General features: G+C 38.4%; 1 protein-coding gene and 2 long non-coding RNA genes across 6 annotated transcripts; all 3 read right to left on the bottom strand.

The window, feature by feature from the left end:
• Nucleotides 1–223: 223 nt before the first annotated feature.
• Nucleotides 224–4,275, bottom strand: LOC145233309 (uncharacterized). 2 transcript variants are annotated; one of them, XR_013861063.1, is made up of 7 exons: nt 4,073–4,275; nt 3,443–3,681; nt 3,045–3,209; nt 2,554–2,622; nt 1,961–2,127; nt 1,387–1,543; nt 224–837 (listed from the first exon to the last, which is right to left on the bottom strand). It is a non-coding gene; the product is annotated as an uncharacterized LOC145233309 (long non-coding RNA). The 2 variants fall into 2 exon arrangements; XR_013861062.1 differs by lacking the exon at nt 4,073–4,275 and having other exon boundaries at nt 3,443–3,758.
• Nucleotides 4,276–4,663: 388 nt separating this feature from the next.
• Nucleotides 4,664–19,488, bottom strand: LOC145234579 (uncharacterized). Its single transcript, XM_080099291.1, has 16 exons — nt 19,466–19,488; nt 19,277–19,347; nt 18,958–19,093; nt 18,136–18,477; nt 17,724–17,912; nt 17,183–17,569; nt 16,938–17,114; nt 15,305–15,377; nt 7,018–7,365; nt 6,792–6,923; nt 6,564–6,728; nt 6,168–6,464; nt 5,926–6,106; nt 5,685–5,865; nt 5,412–5,623; nt 4,664–5,355 (listed from the first exon to the last, which is right to left on the bottom strand). Exons 1-16 carry the CDS (start codon nt 19,486–19,488, stop codon nt 5,063–5,065), a joined length of 3,207 nt encoding a protein of 1,068 aa, XP_079955417.1. The 3' UTR covers nt 4,664–5,062.
• A 3,260-nt stretch (nt 19,489–22,748) lies between these two features.
• On the bottom strand, nt 22,749–24,939 carry LOC145233307 (uncharacterized). Of its 3 annotated transcripts, none has more exons than XR_013861060.1 (4): nt 24,875–24,939; nt 23,988–24,104; nt 23,086–23,227; nt 22,749–23,006 (listed from the first exon to the last, which is right to left on the bottom strand). It is a non-coding gene; the product is annotated as an uncharacterized LOC145233307 (long non-coding RNA). The 3 variants fall into 3 exon arrangements; XR_013861059.1 differs by having other exon boundaries at nt 24,221–24,935; XR_013861061.1 differs by lacking the exon at nt 23,086–23,227 and having other exon boundaries at nt 24,221–24,935.
• Between the last annotated feature and the right edge of the window lie 1,495 nt (nt 24,940–26,434).

Genomic DNA, 26,434 nt, shown 5'->3' with positions numbered 1-26,434 from the left:
CGCGCGCGAGCCCGCGACGCACACGAGACGCGCCGCTCATCCGATACGCAATCGAGCGCGACGCGCGTTCGCTCATCCGTGCGATTTACCACAGCTGGTAGACGACGCGTTTTTAACTCAGCCATAGAAACTCCAAATGTTATCATAAGTTTTCTCGGGGCGCTGTGCTGGTCACAAACGGACCTGCGCGCAAGTCTTTAAAAAAAGACACTTCCTTTCCACGTAAAAAACGAACAATACCTGTATTATAATTTAACGAGCGCGAGCGCGCTCGCTCATCCGGTGAAACACGACAGCTGACACTAGAAACGCAGAGTAAAAAGCCTATGACGTAACTATTGGCGGGTTTACTAACTCGGTTGTTTTTTTTTTTTATGAAAGTCATGACCCACTTTCTTGCAACAAACAAACAAACAAACAAATACATCTTTTTGACTACGTCAAAAACGTGCGCAATTCCTTTGAAATTCCAGTACGTCAAAAACTTGCGCAAGTCTTACACATCCTTTGAAATTCCAGGTAATAAACAGGTCTTGCGCAAGTCTTACACAGCCTTTGAAATTCCAAGAAACACCTGCAACGTCACCGGATACTTTCACCAAGGTAAGACTTCCTTCGGAAGTCAGGAAAAGTCCTCATCTTCAAGAATGGGGAAATCCGCATCTTCAAGACGTCTTCAAGATGGGGAAGTCGGAAACCAAGACGTGTAGCCAAGACTTCCTGCGGAAGTCTTAAGACGTCTTCAAGGTCAAGGTCAAGGTAACCGGATGTCTTGCACGGAACTGGAGAATCTACGGACCATCTTCCTACTACTCGCGTGCCAAATGTTGCCGACCCCTGTTGTAAACATATCCGAGCGTTTTGGCAACGTTGTTATCGGCAGCTGTTGTCAATTCCGACTTACAATAAAAACAGGCAGTTTGACGGCGGACTTATTGCGAGCATGACGCATTCAGACTTTGCCCGCCCAGAGCATGAAAATAAAACAACAAACAACAAAGTTGATTGTAAGTAACGCTTTATTATAACCGCACAATCCAGTCGTTAATCGCTTTATAACCGGTTTATATTTCTCTGCATGAACTGACGAGGCCACAAATGTTTACATTAACATTTGGTAAAATAAGGAAGTCTTCCCCCGGTCGTGTTTACCACAATGCACCAAACTCACTTTCTTGTGAGTCCCTGTCACATAACGCTCCACGATACAGTGTACCTGCAGCTGGATTAATCATGACCCACCAATTGTTCCCTTCACTGTATTGCGCTCCATAACGTCTTAACGTTGCGCAGTTATTTCCGGCTTGGCGATTGTTTTAGTGCAAATATTGTCGCTCTGTTCACCACGCGAAATAAACTCAACTCTCTCTCTTAATCAACCATCACCTGATAGTGGAGTGAGCAATCCTTCCACATCAGGGATTTTTATCAACCGACGCCTTAGCGCCTCCAAGAGGACAGAAAGAGAGGTGATAAATTGCAGAAGTTTCAGATCCCTTTGCGTCACTGGGTCGCGTTCCATCGCTGCACAAATCAGTTCAACCTGAAAACATTAAAACCACAGCTCGTAATACTGTGTACTGAGGATCTTATTGCGAACATATAAGGAACTTTTAGAATGCGACAATTTTTAAAATTTTCAATGGTTAACAGGAAAGTTAAACGGTATAACTGACATTTTTCGCTTTTAGTTTAGGAAACTCGGTTTTGCCTTAAAGTGTTTAAAAAGTATTTCAGCTCCAAATTTTGCAATATTTTTTTTTTACTAAGATCGACTCTGTTGCGTCACAATTACTTTTAAATCACGTACGTCCAAACAAGGACTAAACGACGTGCGATGTTTTGTGCCGTAAAATAGTCACCAATATTTTCGTGACTTTATTAACAATCCTTCCCATGTATAGAAACTCCGGTTAAAACCCTTACAAACACGTCATAACATCGGTTTCACGTCACTCACGTGATGACGTAATCGTCGACGCCATCGTGGCAGCAACAACGGGTGGATGTGGTCAGAAAGCGTGACGGTGGAAGATACGTCGCATTTCGCATGTAGCTCAAGTACGTTCGCGACAGGAGACACTCATACGCGGGCCAGGTGCACAGACAAAACACATTTCACGATTTCTAAAATTAGAAAAAGAAGTATTTTAACAAACTACAGCACATTAGTAAGCTAATGTTTTTACAACGTTTATTCAATTTAAGGAACCAACTGCTTACAAAATATCAACATGTTTTTATGCTAATAGGTTTTACCAGCCGAACGTCACGTGATTAAATCGAGGCAAAATACGGAATAGGTGTTGAAGAACCGATTTTCTTTCTCGGCAAACCAATTGCAGATCGCATGTTTGCAGCTCGAACTGACATTTGTCACTACAATAAATTCCCAGGAAATCCCACTGGTGTTAATATTGATGGACGTTTCCTCGGCAGTTATTGCGCAACGAAAATTTCCAATCCAACATTGGTGGTTTAATTTAAACGGTTGTGTTAATAATAGAAAATTGATCTAAAATTGCTGCAAAATATTATTTGAAAAACACTCACTTTTGTACGATGACATTTTGATCCCAGTCTTGAAACGAAGAAAATGTACTGACGCACTAAAAACACAATCTGAAAACAAAGCGATAATGTCAATAACTAATGTTTTTTATACAAACATTCTATTTAAAAAATTACGGCCTTAAAAATTTCTGATATCGTAAAGAAACTGTACACCACCAAAAACTACGTTTAAAAAAGTGAAAAAAGTGAAAATAATTAAGTACGATTTTATGCAGTTAGTTGAAAAGCTAGTTTTATAATTGAAGTCAGAAAAAGAAATTCGCAAATAAACGAGTTTAATACCTCTTTCTAATGTCTTTGAAGGATTTAAAACTGGTGGATAAAGCGAAATATAAATTATAAAAATCCTCAACACGTCGTATATTTTACAACTATAAGTATTAAAAATGGTCGTTATAAATATATAATAAAAATGGTCGTTATATATATATATAATGAAAATGGTCGTTATATATATATAGTGCAATTACCTTAAAGTTGAAATGTCGGTTCCACTCAGGACAAATCCATATTATGGTGTCGCTGGTTTGCCGAGTCATCTTACGTCATCACGATTGTATTGCGGACAAGCCAGGAATCCAACCGCTCCATGGATCCGATCATCGTCGCTTCCTTATCCCGTCGTCTCCACTCAGCTGCACACAAATCAACAATGCTTAAAACGCATCGTGCAACAATGCATACGGGTTTCGAAGTTGGGTTGCTTTTCAGAAAATGACGTCATTGGCGCGCCGTCGTGTGAAAAAAGTTGGGAGTAAATACGTAAAAGAGAAATGCAACAAAGAAAAACAAAATAGCAAAACATGGTTCTGGTCCCTAAACTTAAGGCGTGTTTTTGTAATCACAAAATCCAGTAACAACGACGAACCTGTAGCTTGGCTTCCTCCATCCGCTTCCAGCAAAACGTGCTTTTAACGCTACAAATCAGCTGTTTGCCTTTTATATCAACCTCAGCGCCCCTGCAAGTCAGGTTTGGAGTCCACAATTCTGCGCGCAAATTGCCTGTGGAGTTATCGGGCCTTGATTGCTTAATGTCACGTGGTTTGACCGACCAATCATCGCCTCGGAAAAAGATCCTTCAAACACCTGTAGTCCCAATCTTTCTGCCTGTGGAGTTTTCGGGCAACATTTACTTAATCACTTTACCGCGCGTTTTGACCGAACAATCGCCCCCTCAGGGACGAAACAACTCTTGGTTTACTAACAGTGGAAAGAAATGACAACAGAATCAAACACTGACTTGTGTCAGATGATTTCGCATAAACATGATTAGCACAGACTTGATTCGTGTGACGCACTTCAAAATCTGTTTTAGCAATTGTCGTTGTGAGTTTGTTTATAGCTCAGTAAAATGTATTTACCATAACAGTGCTTCCCAACCGTTACAAGCTTGTTTTTAGTAACTTATAAAAACATGTTTTTAGAGCAATTTCTCTGTTTCTTTCCACGTTTACGTTTTGTTTTTGATTTGTTTATCTTCTATTCGCCATTGTTATACCTTTATGTACTTTGAAGTATTTTTCCCTGGCACTTTGTGTTCACGTTCGCGCATCAAACTCTGTTTTCATTCCTTCTCCTGTCGTTGCCTTCCGCAAGCATTACAGCTACAATTTCTGGTGTTCATAAGAAACAAAGAAATGGTGTTAGGGCGAAACTAATTGATCAGTTGGCTTTGATCAAGTTGCCCTTTGGGGACCGCGGTCCGCCATGATCACGTGCTAATCTATCCCACGTGATTTACAACACTTCATACAAACAGTCAGACAACTTTGAAGGGTATTTTTTCGTGAAACGTTTTGCTTGTTACGTTTGCGCGGAATTCAAATCTAAAAGTTAAAAAAAAACTCAATTTCGGTCAATCACTTGAATTCATTCGACCAAACGGTCACAACTTTCCTGAGATTCTGATAAACATCAGCGTTTTAGTGTCACAACTGTTTGTACATTCCAGTTTGCTTAATACTTTTTAAGCTTATCATTTTGTTGCAGAACAAAAAGTTAAATTTCGACCTAAACACGGCAGAGTTCAAACTTCTAGGCTGGTTTTAAAAACCCAATCACTAATAGTCCGGCTCGCCGTACAATGATAAACTAGCGTTTTGATTTTAATATCTTTCGGGTTTACTGCGCCAAACTCTGCCGCGGTGTGCTTTACAGCATTGTATGATTGTTTCAAAATAATGATATTCTGAAAATTAAACAACGGGTTTAAACACCTGCCTCTAATCCGGGATTTGGTAAATGAACAGTAACAGTAAATGCCAGTTCCCAGCAGTCACATTGTAACAAAATTTTGCAAAAAAACAATACCATGTATTTGACCCCCAGTTTTACAAAAAATAGCAAAAAGGATCAAAGAACCCCGTAATTGCGAAATATTCGCAAACAACTAAAAATTACAACAAATATGTACATGCCGCACAATAAATGGTTTGTGCGGTTTAGCCGTTTGGCTTGTCAATCATGTTTGTCGCTTGTCGTTTAATTGTCAGAGGGCGGCTTCAGCCACAACTGCCACGTTAACTCGTCGGTTGTCATGTGGCTGTTGACGTCGTCGGACGTCATGTAAACGCTTCCGAACTCGATCGTACAACATTTTCGGGGCGTTGGAGTAGATGAGAGGGTTGAGAGAGCTGTTGATGGGAAGCAGGATTATTGCTGACACTGCGTAAATCACTGGAGGTACAGTTGTTCCACCGAAGTTCAGGAAAGCCATGATTGAGATTGGCACCCAGCAGAAGAAATCAGTAAAGACCAGCCGGATGATTTTCTTTTGCATTTCTGCAACAAACACCAGAAGTTAGGAGCAAAATTTAAGTTGCGCTTATCGGATTTACCTTGGTTCTGCTTTTCAGCTCTCGCATTTCGGGCCCTCTCATTCACTTGCCTGCCACTGGCAGCCGACCTCTTGTAAATCCAAATGTACGCCACAGCAACAAACATAAAAGCCACGAAGTTTAGAGTGATGATGGCAAGTGAAAATGGCCAAGCCTTGTCGGTCGGTGTCACGTAAAGTTTACTGATGCAAACACTGTTGGTGCTGTAGTACCTGAGAAAAACATTCAATACAGCAACAACTATTATAATCCAATTTGCTTGTAACTACATACCCTAAATATCCTGTAATGTCAAACAGTTCAGTGTAGTTATAATCTTCAAGAATATCCACAAAATCCGCCCAAGAATAAATATTTTGTGCCCTTAGAAGTGCGCCATCGAGTGCCTGGAAGTCGTCGTTGATGGTAAAATTGTGTCGAAACTTTACAAACCGTCTCATGAAAGTGTCCATGCCTGCACGAAAACACACGACGGAAGAAACGGTTAATAGACACATGTGTTATAATCGCTTACTTGAAAAGTCAACGACATGACTCTTGAAGAACGGATTTTCTTTCATCCACGCTTTGGTTTCAAACAAATGTTGAAATTGGGACGTGAGAGGAATAAAAGCCAGTGTGAATGAAATTGTCCAAGATAAGATGATAGCAAGGATAATGATCTTCAGTTTGGGGAAATATGGCGCATTAAACGGCTGCAAAACATAAGTTGCTTTCTGCAAACACCAGAGCACACATATATTAAAAAATACTCACGTTTTTCACAGCATAAAGTCGAAACGCTGTCAGTAGGACCATTGTAATTACTGATGTTTCGCTGGAAAGCAAAACCAAAATGCCCATTGAATTGCACGCCCGGCTTGATCTCCAAACAAGGTCGTTGGCACAGTAGTTTCCAGAATATTGAACACCAGCACCGCCGAGCATGAGCAGATAAACTCCCATGAGCAGGTCGGAAATCGACAGATTCAAGACAAGAAAATGGTTGGTTTGAAATGAGGCCGATTGTGATTCTGTCGTCACCAACAGCTTAATCTCAGTAACCATGACCACCTGAAAATAAAGGAAACCAAAACGTTATATACAAAACCACCTAGTTTATCAGGAACTTAGAACGCCGAACTTTGTTTCAGCTAAGCATTACAAATTTACCAGGTTTCCAAAGATTGCGAGAAACGCCATTATCCACACAACAGTTCGTAACACCGGGTTAGCGATCAGTTCGTATCGCGAGGAGAAAACGTTTTCATTTGCTCTGTTTGACTTCGTTGGACATTCGTCGCTCCAGTCTGAACAGTCGCCAAATCCATTGAATTTCTGTCAGTGGCATATTGTATTAAAACTGCTATAATAAGATAATTATTTAAAATAATTAAAAACCTTTTCCTTCTTCACAAACAAAGGTTGTTTGTTTTCGCAATAGAACCTCCCGTCACTCGTGCAGTTAGTTTCGTCGCTTTCATCATCACAGTTTATCGTAAAATCACAAATCTCTGATTTACTTATGGAAACCTAAACACATTAACATATAAGATGAACCCATGGGCCTATCTTGCAATGATAAACAAAGTAGGGGTGTTATTATAATCCACAGATGCGAACATACTTTAGCTCCATTTAACGCGGAACAATTGACCCTTCCTTGTTTTGTGCAAGTTTCCGAATATTCGTCACTTCCGTCTATGCAATCAATAAAACCATTGCAAATTTTTGAACGAAACTTTCCAGGTATTTCTACCACGGTTTCGTCACTTCCGTCTTTGCAATCCACAACGCCATCGCAAACTTTGGATTGAGGAATGTTGAGACGATCGTTTGTTGTTGGGCAATGTTTACGATGCGCGCAGAGTCGAGCATCCTCATCGTGGATGAAGCTTCCTTGATCAGCATTGCGAATTTGATACGGACAATACCGTTTCCCGTCACACAACAGCTCGTTGCTGAAACGTTTCCACTAAACGACAAATATAAATGTTAAATTGATTGTTGGTAATTCACACGCACAGTTTGTGGACACGTGCAAAACAAGATATTGCGTTAGTTAAACAAAATATCACACATGTCAGGTCTGTTTCGTTCTATGGATAGTAATAACTTACCCGCTATTGTTGGTTGTTCACACGTACAGTTTGCAGACACATGCAAAACGAGATATTGCATTAGTTAAACAAAATATCCCAAATGTCAGGTGTGTATTGTTCTATGGATAGTAATAACTTACCAGCTGTTGTTGGTTGTTCACATGTACAGTTTGTGGACACATGCAAAACGAGATATTGCGTTAGTTAAACAAAATATCCCAAATGTCAGGTGTGTATTGTTCTATGGATAGTAATAACTTACCAGCTATTGTTGGTTGTTCACATGTACAGTTTGTCGACACGTGCAAAACAAGATATTGCGTTAGTTAAACAAAATATCACACATGTCAGGTCTGTTTCGTTCTATGGATAGTAATAACTTACCCGCTATTGTTGGTTGTTCACACGTACAGTTTGCAGACACATGCAAAACAAGATATCGCGTAAGTTAAACAAAATATCACACATGTCAGGTCTGTTTCGTTCTATGGATATTAATAACTTACCCGCTATTGTTGGTTGTTCACACGTACAGTTTGCAGACACATGCAAAACAAGATATCGCGTAAGTTAAACAAAATATCACACATGTCAGGTCTGTTTCGTTCTATGGATAGTAATAACTTACCCGCTATTGTTGGTTGTTCACACGTACAGTTTGCAGACACATGCAAAACAAGATATCGCGTTAGTTAAACAAAATATCACACATGTCAGGTCTGTTTCGTTCTATGGATAGTAATAACTTACGTTCTATTGTTGGTTGTTCACACGTACAGTTTGCAGACACATGCAAAACAAGATATCGCGTTAGTTAAACAAAATATCACACATGTCAGGTCTGTTTCGTTCTATGGATAGTAATAACTTACCAGCTATTGTTGGTTGTTCACATGTACAGTTTGTGGACACATGCAAAACGAGATATTGCGTTAGTTAAACAAAATATCCCAAATGTCAGGTGTGTATTGTTCTATGGATAGTAATAACTTACCAGCTGTTGTTGGTTGTTCACATGTACAGTTTGTCGACACGTGCAAAATAAGATATTGCGTTAGTTAAACAAAATATCACACATGTCAGGTCTGTTTTGTTCTATGGATAGTAATAACTTACGTACTATTGTTGGTTGTTCACACGTACAGTTTGTGGACACATGCAAAACAAGATATCGCGTTAGTTAAACAAAATATCACACATGTCAGGTCTGTTTCGTTCTATGGATAGTAATAACTTACGTTCTATTGTTGGTTGTTCACACGTACAGTTTGCAGACACATGCAAAATAAGATATCGCGTTAGTTAAACAAAATATCACACATGTCAGGTCTGTTTCGTTCTATGGATAGTAATAACTTACCCGCTATTGTTGGTTGTTCACACGTACAGTTTGCAGACACATGCAAAATAAGATATCGCGTTAGTTAAACAAAATATCACACATGTCAGGTCTGTTTCGTTCTATGGATAGTAATAACTTACCAGCTATTGTTGGTTGTTCACACGTACAGTTTGCAGACACATGCAAAATAAGATATCGCGTTAGTTAAACAAAATATCACACATGTCAGGTCTGTTTCGTTCTATGGATAGTAATAACTTACCCGCTATTGTTGGTTGTTCACACGTACAGTTTGTGGACACATGCAAAACAAGATATCGCGTTAGTTAAACAAAATATCCCAAATGTCAGGTATGTTTTGTTCTATGGATAGTAATAACTTACCAGCTGTTGTTGGTTGTTCACATGTACAGTTTGTCGACACGTGCAAAATAAGATATTGCGTTAGTTAAACAAAATATCCCAAATGTCAGGTATGTTTTGTTCTATGGATAGTAATAACTTACGTACTATTGTTGGTTGTTCACATGTACAGTTTGTGGACACATGCAAAACAAGATATCGCGTTAGTTAAACAAAATATTACACATGTCAAGTCTATTTTGGTCTATGGATAGTAGTAACTTACGTCCTATTGTTGGTTGTACACACGTACAGTTTGTCGACACATGCAAAACAAGATATCGCGTTAGTTAAACAAAATATCACACATGTCAGGTCTGTTTCGTTCTATGGATAGTAATAACTTACGTTCTATTGTTGGTTGTTCACACGTACAGTTTGCAGACACATGCAAAATAAGATATCGCGTTAGTTAAACAAAATATCACACATGTCAGGTCTGTTTCGTTCTATGGATAGTAATAACTTACCAGCTATTGTTGGTTGTTCACACGTACAGTTTGCAGACACATGCAAAATAAGATATCGCGTTAGTTAAACAAAATATCACACATGTCAGGTCTGTTTCGTTCTATGGATAGTAATAACTTACCCGCTATTGTTGGTTGTTCACACGTACAGTTTGCAGACACATGCAAAATAAGATATCGCGTTAGTTAAACAAAATATCACACATGTCAGGTCTGTTTCGTTCTATGGATAGTAATAACTTACCAGCTATTGTTGGTTGTTCACACGTACAGTTTGCAGACACATGCAAAATAAGATATCGCGTTAGTTAAACAAAATATCACACATGTCAGGTCTGTTTCGTTCTATGGATAGTAATAACTTACCCGCTATTGTTGGTTGTTCACACGTACAGTTTGTGGACACATGCAAAACAAGATATCGCGTTAGTTAAACAAAATATCCCAAATGTCAGGTATGTTTTGTTCTGTGGATAGTAATAACGTACCAGCTATTGTTGGTTGTTCACATGTACAGTTTGTCGACACATGCAAAACAAGATATCGCGTTAGTTAAACAAAATATCACATGTCAGGTCTGTTTCGTTCTGTGGATAGTAATAACTTACGTTCTATTGTTGGTTGTTCACACGTACAGTTTGCAGACACATGCAAAATAAGATATCGCGTTAGTTAAACAAAATATCACACATGTCAGGTCTGTTTCGTCCTATAGATAGTAACAACTTACCTCCTATTGTTGGTTGTTCACATGTACAGTTTGCAGACACATGCAAAATAAGATATCGCGTTAGTTAAACAAAATATCACACATGTCAGGTCTGTTTCGTTCTGTGGATAGTAATAACTTACGTTCTATTGTTGGTTGTTCACATGTACAGTTTGTGGACACATGCAAAACAAGATATCGCATTAGTTAAACAAAATATCACACATGTCAGGTCTGTTTCGTTCTATGGATAGTAATAACTTACGTTCTATTGTTGGTTGTTCACATGTACAGTTTGCAGACACATGCAAAACAAGATATCGCGTTAGTTAAACAAAATATCACACATGTCAGGTCTGTTTCGTTCTATGGATAGTAATAACTTACCAGCTATTGTTGGTTGTTCACACGTACAGTTTGAGGACACATGCAAAATAAGATATCGCGTTAGTTAAACAAAATATCACACATGTCAGGTCTGTTTCGTTCTATGGATAGTAATAACTTACGTTCTATTGTTGGTTGTTCACATGTACAGTTTGCAGACACATGCAAAACAAGATATCGCGTTAGTTAAACAAAATATCACACATGTCAGGTCTGTTTCGTTCTATGGATAGTAATAACTTACCAGCTATTGTTGGTTGTTCACACGTACAGTTTGAGGACACATGCAAAATAAGATATCGCGTTAGTTAAACAAAATATCACACATGTCAGGTCTGTTTCGTTCTATGGATAGTAATAACTTACGTTCTATTGTTGGTTGTTCACATGTACAGTTTGTCGACACATGCAAAACAAGATATCGCGTTAGTTAAACAAAATATCACACATGTCAGGTCTGTTTCGTTCTATGGATAGTAATAACTTACGTTCTATTGTTGGTTGTTCACATGTACAGTTTGTGGACACATGCAAAACAAGATATCGCGTTAGTTAAACAAAATATCACACATGTCAGGTCTGTTTCGTTCTATGGATAGTAATAACTTACGTTCTATTGTTGGTTGTTCACATGTACAGTTTGTCGACACATGCAAAACAAGATAACGCGTTAGTTAAACAAAATATCACACATGTCAGGTCTGTTTCGTCCTATAGATAGTAACAACTTACCTCCTATTGTTGGTTGTTCACATGTACAGTTTGCAGACACATGCAAAATAAGATATCGCGTTAGTTAAACAAAATATCACACATGTCAGGTCTGTTTCGTTCTGTGGATAGTAATAACTTACCCGCTATTGTTGGTTGTTCACATGTACAGTTTGCAGACACATGCAAAACAAGATATCGCGTAAGTTAAACAAAATATCACACATGTCAGGTCTGTTTCGTCCTATAGATAGTAACAACTTACCTCCTATTGTTGGTTGTTCACATGTACAGTTTGCAGACACATGCAAAACAAGATATTGCGTTAGTTAAACAAAATATCCCAAATGTCAGGTATGTTTTGTTCTATGGATAGTAATAACTTACCAGCTATTGTTGGTTGTTCACATGTACAGTTTGTCGACACATGCAAAACAAGATATCGCGTAAGTTAAACAAAATATCACACATGTCAGGTCTGTTTCGTCCTATAGATAGTAACAACTTACGTACTATTGTTGGTTGTTCACATGTACAGTTTGCAGACACATGCAAAATAAGATATCGCGTTAGTTAAACAAAATATCACACATGTCAGGTCTGTTTCGTTCTGTGGATAGTAATAACTTACGTTCTATTGTTGGTTGTTCACACGTACAGTTTGCAGACACATGCAAAATAAGATATCGCGTTAGTTAAACAAAATATCACACATGTCAGGTCTGTTTCGTTCTATGGATAGTAATAACTTACCAGCTATTGTTGGTTGTTCACATGTACAGTTTGTGGATACATGCAAAACAAGATATCGCGTTAGTTAAACAAAATATCACACATGTCAGGTCTGTTTCGTTCTATGGATAGTAATAACTTACCCGCTATTGTTGGTTGTTCACACGTACAGTTTGTGGACACATGCAAAACGAGATATTGCGTTAGTTAAACAAAATATCCCAAATGTCAGGTGTGTTTTGTTCTATGGATAGTAATAACTTACCCGCTATTGTTGGTTGTTCACATGTACAGTTTGTCGACACATGCAAAACAAGATATCGCGTAAGTTAAACAAAATATCACACATGTCAGGTCTGTTTCGTCCTATAGATAGTAACAACTTACCTCCTATTGTTGGTTGTTCACATGTACAGTTTGCAGACACATGCAAAATAAGATATCGCGTTAGTTAAACAAAATATCACACATGTCAGGTCTGTTTCGTTCTGTGGATAGTAATAACTTACCAGCTATTGTTGGTTGTTCACATGTACAGTTTGCAGACACATGCAAAACAAGATATCGCGTAAGTTAAACAAAATATCACACATGTCAGGTCTGTTTCGTCCTATAGATAGTAACAACTTACCTCCTATTGTTGGTTGTTCACATGTACAGTTTGCAGACACATGCAAAATAAGATATCGCGTTAGTTAAACAAAATATCACACATGTCAGGTCTGTTTCGTTCTGTGGATAGTAATAACTTACCAGCTATTGTTGGTTGTTCACATGTACAGTTTGCAGACACATGCAAAACAAGATATCGCGTAAGTTAAACAAAATATCACACATGTCAGGTCTGTTTCGTTCTATAGATAGTAACAACTTACCTCCTATTGTTGGTTGTTCACATGTACAGTTTGCAGACACATGCAAAATAAGATATCGCGTTAGTTAAACAAAATATCACACATGTCAGGTCTGTTTCGTTCTGTGGATAGTAATAACTTACGTACTATTGTTGGTTGTTCACACGTACAGTTTGCAGACACATGCAAAATAAGATATCGCGTTAGTTAAACAAAATATCCCAAATGTCAGGTATGTTTTGTTCTATGGATAGTAATAACTTACCAGCTATTGTTGGTTGTTCACATGTACAGTTTGTCGACACATGCAAAACAAGATATCGCGTAAGTTAAACAAAATATCACACATGTCAGGTCTGTTTCGTCCTATAGATAGTAACAACTTACGTCCTATTGTTGGTTGTTCACACGTACAGTTTGCAGACACATGCAAAATAAGATATCGCGTTAGTTAAACAAAATATCACAAATGTCAGGTCTGTTTCGTTCTATGGATAGTAATAACTTACGTTCTATTGTTGGTTGTTCACACGTACAGTTTGCAGACACATGCAAAATAAGATATCGCGTTAGTTAAACAAAATATCACACATGTCAGGTCTGTTTCGTTCTATGGATAGTAATAACTTACCAGCTATTGTTGGTTGTTCACACGTACAGTTTGTGGATACATGCAAAACAAGATATCGCGTTAGTTAAACAAAATATTACACATGTCAGGTCTGTTTCGTCCTATGGATAGTAACAACTTACCCGCTATTGTTGGTTGTTCACATGTACAGTTTGCAGACACATGCAAAATAAGATATCGCGTTAGTTAAACAAAATATCACACATGTCAGGTCTGTTTCGTTCTGTGGATAGTAATAACTTACCAGCTATTGTTGGTTGTTCACACGTACAGTTTGCAGACACATGCAAAATAAGATATCGCGTTAGTTAAACAAAATATCACACATGTCAGGTCTGTTTCGTTCTGTGGATAGTAACAACTTACCTCCTATTGTTGGTTGTTCACATGTACAGTTTGCAGACACATGCAAAATAAGATATCGCGTTAGTTAAACAAAATATCACACATGTCAGGTCTGTTTCGTTCTGTGGATAGTAATAACTTACCAGCTATTGTTGGTTGTTCACACGTACAGTTTGCAGACACATGCAAAATAAGATATCGCGTTAGTTAAACAAAATATCACACATGTCAGGTCTGTTTCGTTCTGTGGATAGTAATAACTTACGTTCTATTGTTGGTTGTTCACACGTACAGTTTGCAGACACATGCAAAATAAGATATCGCGTTAGTTAAACAAAATATCACACATGTCAGGTCTGTTTCGTTCTATGGATAGTAATAACTTACCAGCTATTGTTGGTTGTTCACACGTACAGTTTGTGGATACATGCAAAACAAGATATCGCGTTAGTTAAACAAAATATTACACATGTCAGGTCTGTTTCGTCCTATAGATAGTAACAACTTACCTCCTATTGTTGGTTGTTCACATGTACAGTTTGCAGACACATGCAAAATAAGATATCGCGTTAGTTAAACAAAATATCACACATGTCAGGTCTGTTTCGTTCTATGGATAGTAATAACTTACCAGCTATTGTTGGTTGTTCACACGTACAGTTTGTGGATACATGCAAAACAAGATATCGCGTAAGTTAAACAAAATATCACACATGTCAGGTCTGTTTCGTCCTATAGATAGTAACAACTTACCTCCTATTGTTGGTTGTTCACATGTACAGTTTGCAGACACATGCAAAATAAGATATCGCGTTAGTTAAACAAAATATCACACATGTCAGGTCTGTTTCGTTCTGTGGATAGTAATAACTTACGTTCTATTGTTGGTTGTTCACACGTACAGTTTGCAGACACATGCAAAATAAGATATCGCGTTAGTTAAACAAAATATCACACATGTCAGGTCTGTTTCGTTCTATGGATAGTAATAACTTACGTACTATTGTTGGTTGTTCACACGTACAGTTTGTGGATACATGCAAAACAAGATATCGCGTTAGTTAAACAAAATATTACACATGTCAGGTCTGTTTTGCACAAATCAGAAAGATATGGTGTTAGTTGATATCACTTAAACGTAGCACCGCATTTCAATTACCCCACTCACATATTTATTGAACAACGTTAAACAGTTAAATTCACCCGAACGTAATTGCCATTTTACTCACCTTTCTACATTTCCACCCGCCCTTCGTAATATTGCTGGTTGTGGAACAGTCGACCTCAGCACTCACATTCCCACTGTAAATAATCACACGACCACTTACTTTAGTGCAGTGCGTCCCAACCTTTTCCAGCTCGCGGCCCATTTAAAAAAAAAATTTTTTGGCGGACCACCGTTTAATATTGCGACAAAACTGTTCATTTTGTAGCTACGCAAAGACCAAATAAAGCTTACAAAGACAGTTATAGCTTCAAGATTTTACAACTAATACAACTGTTGTGACGCGACAATTGCAGTTTGTTTGTGTAATAAAGCTTTGTTTGACGTGAAATCTTATGCGGCTTTCATAGTGAATAATATTATACTTTTGCGAAAAAAAGCTTAAATTTGAAAGTACGTTCACACAAACTGTGTAACTTTTTCTAACTTCTATATTGGTATGGTAATGGTTTGAAAAGCTTCACGGCCCACCAGAAAGTACGTCGCGGACCACCAGTGGGCCGCGGCCCACCGGTTGGGAAGCGCTGCTTTAGTGGTTCTCAGCGGGTGCCTTCGAATACTACAGGTGCGCTAGGTGCGCTTGGTACCTCGCTTGGTAACCTTTTTTCGTGCAACGTAACTTAAAAATAGTGCAGGTAACTCTCTTTGGTGCGATTAAACTCAGAATAGGTACGACGTAAGTCGAAAATACTACAGCTGTCCTGTTTTTATGCGTCAAATCGTAAATACTGCAGTTAACGTTAAAACACGCAAATAATGCTGGAAAAGTGTTACGATCGTCCCAACACACAACCAAAACCCTAAACTCTGAACCCTAAACCTAACCCTAACCCTAACCCTAACCCTAACCCTAACCCTAACCCCAACCCCAACCCTAACCCTACCTTAAAAACAGTACATACAGCATTATTACGTTACGTCGCAGTAACTACGAGTTTACTCGTTTCAAAAAAGGTTACCTGCACTATTCAGTTCGTGCCACTGAATAAGTTTAAATCAAAGTAAAATTAGAGATCCGCTGTCTCCATTGCTAAACAATAGCCTTTATAAAATGAAAACTAACAAAAACGCAATTGTTCGCGCACAATCGTTATGTTTTTTGTCTTGTTTGTGATCACAAACCGTATTTGGATCAATAATGGCAAAGGGACCGTTTTGAAAAAATAATGAAAAAGTTTGAGAACCACTGTATTGAAGGAATACATTTCAAGCCATATACTTGTTGCGGATGTTTTCTTTGTCCTAACTTAACAACGGTCTGGTCCACGATATTCATTTAATTGAACTGGTGGTCTATGACCTATAACGAGTTAAGAACCACCGACTTAATTGCCAAAATGCGCGTTTGGCCATCGAGCGTTTCCTGCGTTTCGGGTTTACGCAGGTCGCTCTGTGCACTCGCAATGTTCAGGTTTCGTGTAGGCAAAAACTTTTTTATACAAAACATCATTTTTTTGTGTAAATAATATATGTCAAGTGTAATATATGTAAGAGTATTATGTTTATGAGTTTCCTATTTTAGTTAAATTAAAGTTAAGCAAGGGAGAAATAAAGGTAAGGAAACATAAAGTGACAATATAAGTACACTGTTCGACGTTTCATTAGACTAATTCCGAAAAATACGTGTTTCAACCTACATTAAAACCGTTCCGCAACCTGCTGGTTGTTTTGTCTCACAAAGACACTCATCACTCATATCAGGACAATCGATGACGTCATTGCACACACTTGACCTTGAAATCATCATGGGGTCATTCATGCATTGGAAGCACAAAGAGTGATTAAAGGAGACAGACGGCAAGCGGCGGATGTCCCTGCAGGGGAAATATTTAATTTTAAAACTACCTTTGAAACATCGGGCATTGTGAGCGCTATAACATACCTGGGATCCCACTTTATCATTTCATCAACCGATGTGAAGCAGAGATCAGCGGAATCGTCGCAGTCTTGTATGGCGTCCAACAGCAACTCCTGGGGCAACGTGCAAGTTTTACCGTTTCTGATGCACTTGAAGCCGTGTCCGTTCGGTCGGGGCAGCTCAGGGCAGTTGTTGCAGGGATCGCCATCACACACCGATGAACGCTCCCAGCAAACCGATTCCGAACACCAGAAGTGGGAAGGGCAGAGATGTTCGCACGGGGAATTTCCATCACAACGCGCATGTGATTTGCAGACCTCTTCTATTGTTTTTGGACATGAAGCGTTGGTTGGATCGATTATATTGCGACAAACTCCATGAATGTCGAAACAATCGCATCGTCCCACTGAGCTGGGTTAAAAAATAGTTACGTGTCGCTGCTAGTTTTACAAACTAAACAAAAAGCTTAATAGAATGGGCACAGCGTACCGGTGTCTTGATGCGCGTTGACGATTGATTAGTTTATGCAACAATCGTCTGCTTACAAACAATCAAGTAAACGTACCGACGATAACCTTGAAAACTTTTGTCACATATTTCGGGGACTTTCCCAGTACAATTACATTCGTCGCTCATATCAGAACAATCGATGACGTTATCACACACGCTTGACCTTGAAATGATCATGGAGTCGTTTCTGCACTGGAAGCACAATTGATTGTTGAACGAGGCTTTGGAGGAACGACGGGTGTCCCTGAAAACGAAATAAAGGTCATTCAAATATCACATTACCACAAATTAACCAAACAAACGTAAAATCATTTATACTGGTTGTCTTGTAAACACGTCGGCAAAAAAAAACTGATTGCGGTAAGTGTTTTTTCCTATTTTAGCCATAACCAATCGAAGTTTGCTTGCAAAAGTATTCAAAACTCAGCTGATGTATGAAGCACAACCGACCTAAACCATATACATACCTCACATCGCCATTTTCAGGGGTGTAGCATAAGTCAGAGCCATTATCGCAATCTTGTACGCCGTCCCACACGAACATTTGCGGGAGTAAGCACGTACGGTTGTTCTTGACACATTTGAAGCCGTAACCGTTACTCCAGTGTTGAAAGGCAGGACAGTCATTACAGGGATCGCCATCACACACAGTTGAACGCTTCAAACAAGTCGAATTCGGACAGCGAAAGTGGGAGGGGCAAACGTCACAAGGAGTTTTATTCCGACAAGAGATGTCTCCCTTGCAATATTCCTGCCTCCGTAGCGCACACACACCATTTGTTGATGCAAAGCCTTGTGTGTTGTCGCAGCTGTGAAAGTGAAATCATTATATTTTGACATTTATAAACACAGATTAAAGTATATCCAACATTCTGGAATTCGAATGCTCGTACTGTTGCTGGCATTTACCCCGCCCCATCACGGTATTTTCAAGGGTAAACGATCAAAAGTGAAGAATTTGGACTATCGGGTTTATAAGGGGGGTGTTTAATCAGTAAAGTAATAAACGACAAATCAACACCACGCGTTAAATAGATAAAACTTGAGTAAAATGTTGTTGCAATAAAAAAGTATTATTAGATTCTCGCTTGTTTACACGCGTCGCGTTCTCTTACTGTTGCTATATTTCACAGGTTAAGCATGTTGTGGAATTTCGAGGCCAGATGCTGGTTTAGAAAACGACGACGATTTTATAAAATTCTGTTTAGTGTTTATTTCTGTACTGGCAAGCAAACGGCAAATAACAGCAATAGCAACATTAACTGCATTTGATAACCAACAACGTTTACCTGATATAACTCGACGATGGGTTAGCAGGGTAGGTGGAAAATGTGACCTGTTTCTCGTCGCTTCTGTCTCTGCAGTTAGTATAACAATCGCAAAAGTACCTTGAGTCAACCACTCCCCCATCATCGCAAGTAAAATCTGCAATTAACAATCACAAACATATAATTGTGGGTCGTTTTATATTTGCATTACAGGGATTGGCTATGCGCTATGAAAGAACCATTTTAAAAGACAGCAGAATTTAAATCAATAATAAAACATATAAAGCATACATTTTACTTAAGGCGGTAGTTTGTTGATCAAATCATAATTTAAACTTACTCCCTGCTTGGCACAGAGCCGGTGCGATGAACCAAATCAAGGTTGCAGCAATAATCATCACGATGAGATCTCTGAAAAAACATAACAGCGGATTTGTAAAGAAATACATGAGTGACAAACTTGAACCTGCGTCTTCCCTGAGCTTGATCTCATAATATACTTTATGTTAAAGATGATTTGGTCGCTTACCTTTTCACGAAGTGGTGCATCATTATTTCTAAATCTTTCAGGCGAAGTTTTCTCAATAAACGGCTGTTTCTAAACTGTGAACTATCTCAACAAAGTAAAAAATTAACCGCAGGCTGTTTACTAAACCCGAAATACTGAATTCTGCCTCTGCGGTCACAATTGTTTCCAAACGTATTTTCCGCTTTTAGCAAACCAGGCAGATGATTGTCACTTCCCAAGCCCCGCACGTCAGCAAGACTTCCTGTTACGGAAAATAAAATTGTTCTCAATATTTGTTCCACTGTTTACATTCTCGTGCGAAATTATTACACAAAATAGTTTCTGTGCACAAAATATTTACGCAAAATGTCACAGAAGTGATGGCTGGACGTTTTTAATTACGAAACAAAGTATTTTTGTGGTGGATGCCTAGACTAAAAACACAGCTTGCAAACCAATTGTTGATCGCAGCAAAAATGTAAGGAGCTCGAACTGACATTGATCACAACAATAAATTCCCAGAAATCCCGCTAGTGGTGATATTGATTGACGTTTCTTCAGCAGTTGTTGAAAACCAAACTCTCCAAATACATTCGGAGGTTTAATTTAAACGAATGTGTTAATAATAGAAATTTGATATAAAATGGCTGCGGAAATATTATGTTACAATTGATCAATTAACAAACACGCGCTTGTACGAGGTAACATGGTTTAACACAGGGCTCAGTTTAACACAATTTATTGCTCGAAGACAACTTGGACTCACAAATATACAGCACAACCGCATGTTTTACAATTTACTTGGTTAATCTAGGTTTAAAAGTCATTGCACCGCGTCAACCATTGCACAGCGTCACGCAAGCTGAAAACATGGTGTTTTATGTGAACAAACTGATAATATACTATGGTAACAAACAGTACAAACTTACATTATTGTTGCAAAATTACAGTACAACTACAAAACTGTTTTAAACTTTTTAAACACACAAACACATTACGTTGTAAAAATTATTTTTAAAATCCCCATTACTGATTTACAACATCTCATATACATACATAATTATATCAACAAATTCATAAGCAATCGTCTGAAAGGTAAACGATGGAGGTCCAACGGGTAGATTACAAAACCTCAAATCGGGAAGAATCGATCACTTGTGTTTTCATGAATTAAAAAACTCGCGTTTATGGGACTTTCCCTGCTATGACGTAACGCATCAGTGGCGGTGGTCGCGCTAATAGGGATTTCCCCTGCTATGACGTAACGTGTTAGAGGCGGGCGTTTATGCGATTTCCCTATTAGGACGTAAAAAGCAAATCATGTAAATTCATTTGTATATTATTTCTGTTTTACTTATTGTACCCGAAACCTAGTTTCCAAAAATCTGCAAAACCTTTAGCAATGTCTTGGGATTTAAAACTGGTGGATAAAGCGCATTATAAATTATAAAATCATTAAGATGTGATATATTTTACAACGCGATTAATCGGATTAAGCGATAATCCGGTTGCTATGTAAACAGTACACGCCGATTGTTTTAAATGTGAAAACTTTCCTATGACGACGGTCTCTGAAGTTTTAGTCTTGTTTTGGGTAGTTTCTCTTATAAATGTGCCAGGCCTCTCGCTTAATATACACGTAAAATCGCCTGTTGTTTCTAAACTATTTCGTTTTCTAGTTCAAACCAACGCCTTAAGCGGCAAAGTGCTAGGTGCATATTTGTACGGAAGTCTAAACCCGAAAGTACACGACCGAAACCTGGTCAAACTTACAACTTCGGCACATTCTACACCGCAGGGGCGCCTGGCGAGCTGCATCAGTTTCTTTTATAACCCGTTATCCACTTGACAAAAAGAATAATTGATTGTAGCAAAACTTTTAAAAACTCAGATTGTGGCGCTACTTTCTAGCTTACTCAGCAAAACTGCAGCTGCAAGATTAGCGTGACTGTCACGTGATCAACGTGTGATCGTTGCTTCAAAAATTTAAACCAGCAACAAATACTAAAGGAATAAATGCCTTTCTTAATCGGTGTTTTACCTGATACGTTGCGCGAAGTCACGAATAGAAGACATAAAATATGGTAATCATTGGCACGTTACCAATTACGTGAATCAAAAGTGTGACTACTTGAGATCTAACATTTTTTACGTGTTTGGCGGGTCATGAACAATATAACAGAAAACATTTTTACCCATTTGTTTTACATTTAACCTTGTTTAAATTTCAATACAGTTTAACACTTCGAGTTTGGTGCAGTTCGCACTTAGTAAGAAATTACAATCAGCTTCTTCACGTTTTTTTATTTAAACGCTTGTTCACTATTGCCAATTAGATAAGCCAACAAAAAATGGATCCATGTACACTGCTTTGAGATAATGACGCCTTGTCATCGCACAGCGGTAAACTGAACGCCGATTTAATCTCCTAATAACTTTTTAAAAATTATTTATGGTCGAGACGTATCATTTTCAACGTTGATATTTGGTTTAGAATGAAAACATGCATCTACGTCTTTTCGTGTACATTACCTTCAGAGGAGTTCCGGAAATATATTTGGATGTAATTTATTCAAAAGCAACTACACTTAGTCGTTTGGACGTTGCGCAGCTATTCTGGGTTAACGGTTAGTGGAATAGTTATCTAAAAACCTGATGCGTAGCTAAGATTGGCCTTTCTTTTAGATTATTTGATAATAATCAAACAAAATTCCATTTGAATTTTAAACGGTTGCTTCGGGGCAAGCAATTAGACGTGCACGATATTAAAAGGGATCGCTCAGTTAAGGCTGCGCACAGATCGGTGGATTTTACCACCATATCGTCGTATTTTATTCGAAAACTCGATCTGTTTAAATTTACCCTATAGATCAACAATCCGGTTAATCGCATATTTCGTTGAAAATTGATGCGAATATCCGGTTTATGCGATAAACCGGTATCGATTAACCGGACGATTATCTTAACAAACGATGGGCGACGGTTTGGGATTTTAAATTGTAATGCAATTAACCGGTATGCGATTAACCGGGTTCGTTTGTACTAGCATTGAAATTGGTCGTTACAAATATATATTTTTAACACATTAAATGTATCCTGTCATGAAATTCGACGTTTAAATATTTCATAATTACGTTGAAATAATATTGTTGGTGTTAATCTCGAGTTTTCGCAAACTAACTAAGTAAGACCGCCATCGTGGTCGTCCCTTAAATTTTCCACTTAGCTTAAAAATATCTAACACAGCTAGCTTAACCATATTTATATCTATCTATTCAAACTAAGCTAGCTTACAAAATTCATATAGCGAGTCTGTCGTGCATTTTCGTCGTCCAAATATAAAAAAGCAAAACCCGGTTACGGGAAATGCAAAAAAATAAATTATTAATTGGTTACAAATCTATTGACGGAGTTAGTAAAATTGAATATGTAGTTATTATGATTTGGTTGGACGACCTGGGTGAATCACACGACAGACTTCTAACAAAACTTATCAGGAGGAAAGTTGTTGTTCGATGGAGAGGTGGAGTTTGGTGGGATCGCAGAGAAGGAGGTTGGATTCCTGTTAAGAAATATTGTTGTTTTGAGGAGACTACACAGTCTATATTGAAAACAACTCGCATCAATTTCAACAAGGATACCTCGTTCCATTCAAGATATTGTTGTGCCGCTGGTTGGCTGAGTCACCCTTAGTCATTGCTATTGTAATGCGGACAAACCAGGAATCCAACCGCTCTATGGATCCGATGATCAGCGTTTCCTTATCCCGTCGTCTCCACTCAGCTGCAGACAAATCAATAATGTTTTAAAACACATCAATAAAATGTTTAAAACTGCGATACAAAGTACTTTTAACTTAAGAGTTGGTTACTAAAACGTTATTCAAACTATTTATTATCATTTAAACCAGTGATTCCCAACCGGGGAGGAATTCCTCCCTAGGGAGGAATTTTATGAGTTAAGGGGAGGAATTTCATAAAACTGTCAAAAAAATTACATTGGAAATGTTTCAGAATATTTTTGTATACATTGATGTCCATTATAATTTGTATGGAGTTGACATTAAAACCGGTTGCAAAGGATTCTGAAATAGACATCCCTATTTGTAAAGGTGTACTTGTATATACGGCCACATGCTACGTTTCAGGTGCTTAAATTAATCGATTATTGTCGTAACAAAGTCCATTGTGGTAACATTTTAGTTTTTTGACAGTCTGGCTGTTGCTTGCTTGCTTAAAAACTGAACAGTTTACAGTTAGTAAACAATATGTGTAATGAAACTAGATTCTTAGTTACGTATCATTGTCTTGTGTAGATTTTATCTGTAGCCTAATTGCACTGTCACGAACTGCGCCGCGTACACAACTACTTTCAGAGCGCAAACAAGAGCAAATTTCGCATTGAGTTGTAATGTGAAATAAACTGCTATAATTTTTTATGTTATATTTGTTTTTCTTCTTATGGGGAGGAATGAATAGTTCGAAAATGGGCGAAGGGAGGAATGTAACAAAAAATGTTGGGAACCACTGACTTAAACAGTTACCTCGTTCCTTTAATAATTTTGTTGTGTCGCCGGTTTGTCTAGTCATCTTACTTTCTGGAATCTAACCGCTCCATGGATCCGATCATCGTCGCTTCTTATCCCGTCGTCTCCACTCAGCTGCAGACAAATCAGCAATGCTGAAAAACACTTTACTAAAATGTTTAACTGTGATATAAAGTGACATAACCTTCGGTAGTTGCTAAAACGTTATTTAAACAACTAATAACAGTTACCTCGTTCCTGTCATGATATTGTTGTGTCGCTGGTTTGCCGAGTCATCTTACTTTCAGGAATCCAACCGCTTCATGGATCCGATCATCGTCCCTTCCTTATCCCGTCGTCTCCATTCAGTTGCAGACAAACCAACGATGCTTATACACACATCGTGCAACAAACATAGCGAGTGTCATACGGGTTTCGAAGTCGTACTGCTTCGCCTAAGATGACGTCATCACTAGCGCTCCGCCTTGTGATGTCATCGGATAGTGACCGCGTTCTGGCCCTCACTGGTGCTTCGGTTCCATTGGATCATGTTGCAATTCCCATTATAGATGACATCATCATTGGTTGCGTCACATGCGTGCAAAACAAACTGCAGATTAGTGTTCATGTCAGTGAGATAGTTGCGGCGATGACGTCATAATACGAGTAAAATTTACAATGTAATGAGCAAAACCCAGAACCTTGTTTGGTAAAATCCGCAAAAACAATATAGAGAGTCTGGCCAAACCCTCTATATTGTATAGTGCGGCGAAAAAAAATACGATAGAAATAAAAAGAATAAAAGAGAAGTGAAGTAAATAAAAATAGCAAAACAAGGTTCTGGGTGGGTCCCTAAACTTTAAACCGTGTTTTTATAACAACAAAATCCAGCAACAACGACGAACCTGTATAGCTTGGCTTCCTCCATCCGCTTCCAGCAACACGTGCTTTTAACGCTACAAATCAGCTGTTTGCCTTTTATATCAACCTCAGCGCCACTGCAAGTCAGCTTTGGAGTCCCCAAATCCCCAAATCTATGCGCAAATTGCCTGTAGAGTTTTCGGGTCTTAATTGCCCAACGAAGAAGTCACGTGTTTTGACCGACCAATCACCGCCTTAGAAAAACAATCCTACAAACAGTTGGAGGCCCAATTTTTCTGCCTCCGGAGTTTTCGGGCAACGATTACTTAATCACTTTACCGCGCGTTTTGACCGAACAATCGCCCCCTCAGGGACGAAACAACTCTTGGTTTACAAACAGTGGAAAGAAGTGGCTTGTGTCAGGCGATGTCGCATAAACATGACTAGGACGGAATTAATTCGTTAATCTGAAATGTTTCTAAAAATTGTATATTGCGTTATTCGGAAAATTAAACAACGTGTACCCCCATTGAATGTAAACACCTGCCTCCAATCCCGGCATTTCATGAAATATAATCGGGATTTCCCGGGTTGCCAACATCTTTCTCGAGTGTGTGCCTTGCTGTTAGCCTACATTGGATTCTAAGTTAACTTTTCATATTTTAAAATTAAGCAACATTAAGTAAAGATATTCTCTTGCACTAAATTCACCCCAACCACTTTTTTCTAGACTGTCTTTCTATCCTCAAACAAACACTGTAATGTTGTTATGTAACAAACCATAACATGAACAATATTGTGTCAAAATTTCAATACCGTATCTTTTTTAGTTTTAGCGCAATAGCGATTGCTGTCTAGCTTCACTCAGGTCCTGACAGACAACCAGTGAGCAATCTTAGTAATTCAATTCCTACAAACGTGGCATGAATGCACGTGGTAGTCGTGATTTGGTCGTTGTGCAAGATAAATGTGATTTTCCTGTCTGGATTTTATATGCCGGTTTTTAGATTGCCAATAAAGAATTTTTTATTTTATTTTAGATTGCCAATAAAGATTGCAACAACTGTTAACTGCAGGTCCATATCGAATTGAAAAGGCGCGTTACACGTGCACTTATAATCAGGGCCCTGGGGAGAAGAAAAATATGCTGGTGCAAGTCAATTTCTAGCCCACCTTGAATACTATGATAATTTCTAGAATAGTTTGTTTATTTGCAATATAGTTTATGTTCATTCGTCAATCAGAACAAACAAAATCATGTTTGCCAATGGTAATTCACACTCATTGAAAAGCTTTGACAAGAGCGTCAAACCTTTAGGAGTTTAAAAACCTAAAATTCCTATATTTTACTGCATGCGCTAGAGCGTTTGTACTGCTAAGTAAACACTTAAAGGCATACTTGGTCTTGGCACGTTCTGCGTTCGCTAAAACCAGGGGTCACCAAACTATTGCCCGTGGGTTCGGATCCGGCCCTCGAAGTCATTTCATCCGGCCCGCGACCACTTTTTCTGGCCAAATCGTATCGATAACTTTGTGACATTCAAAAGTTAGTTTACTCCTTATTAAAGTTTTTCTGCACTGACATATACAATTAATATGTTAGA

This window comes from Phallusia mammillata, chromosome 6 (genome assembly GCF_965637545.1).
Source record: "Phallusia mammillata chromosome 6, kaPhaMamm4.hap1.1, whole genome shotgun sequence".
Lineage (NCBI taxonomy): Eukaryota > Metazoa > Chordata > Ascidiacea > Phlebobranchia > Ascidiidae > Phallusia > Phallusia mammillata.
This window is presented reverse-complemented; position numbering and strand designations above follow the sequence as displayed.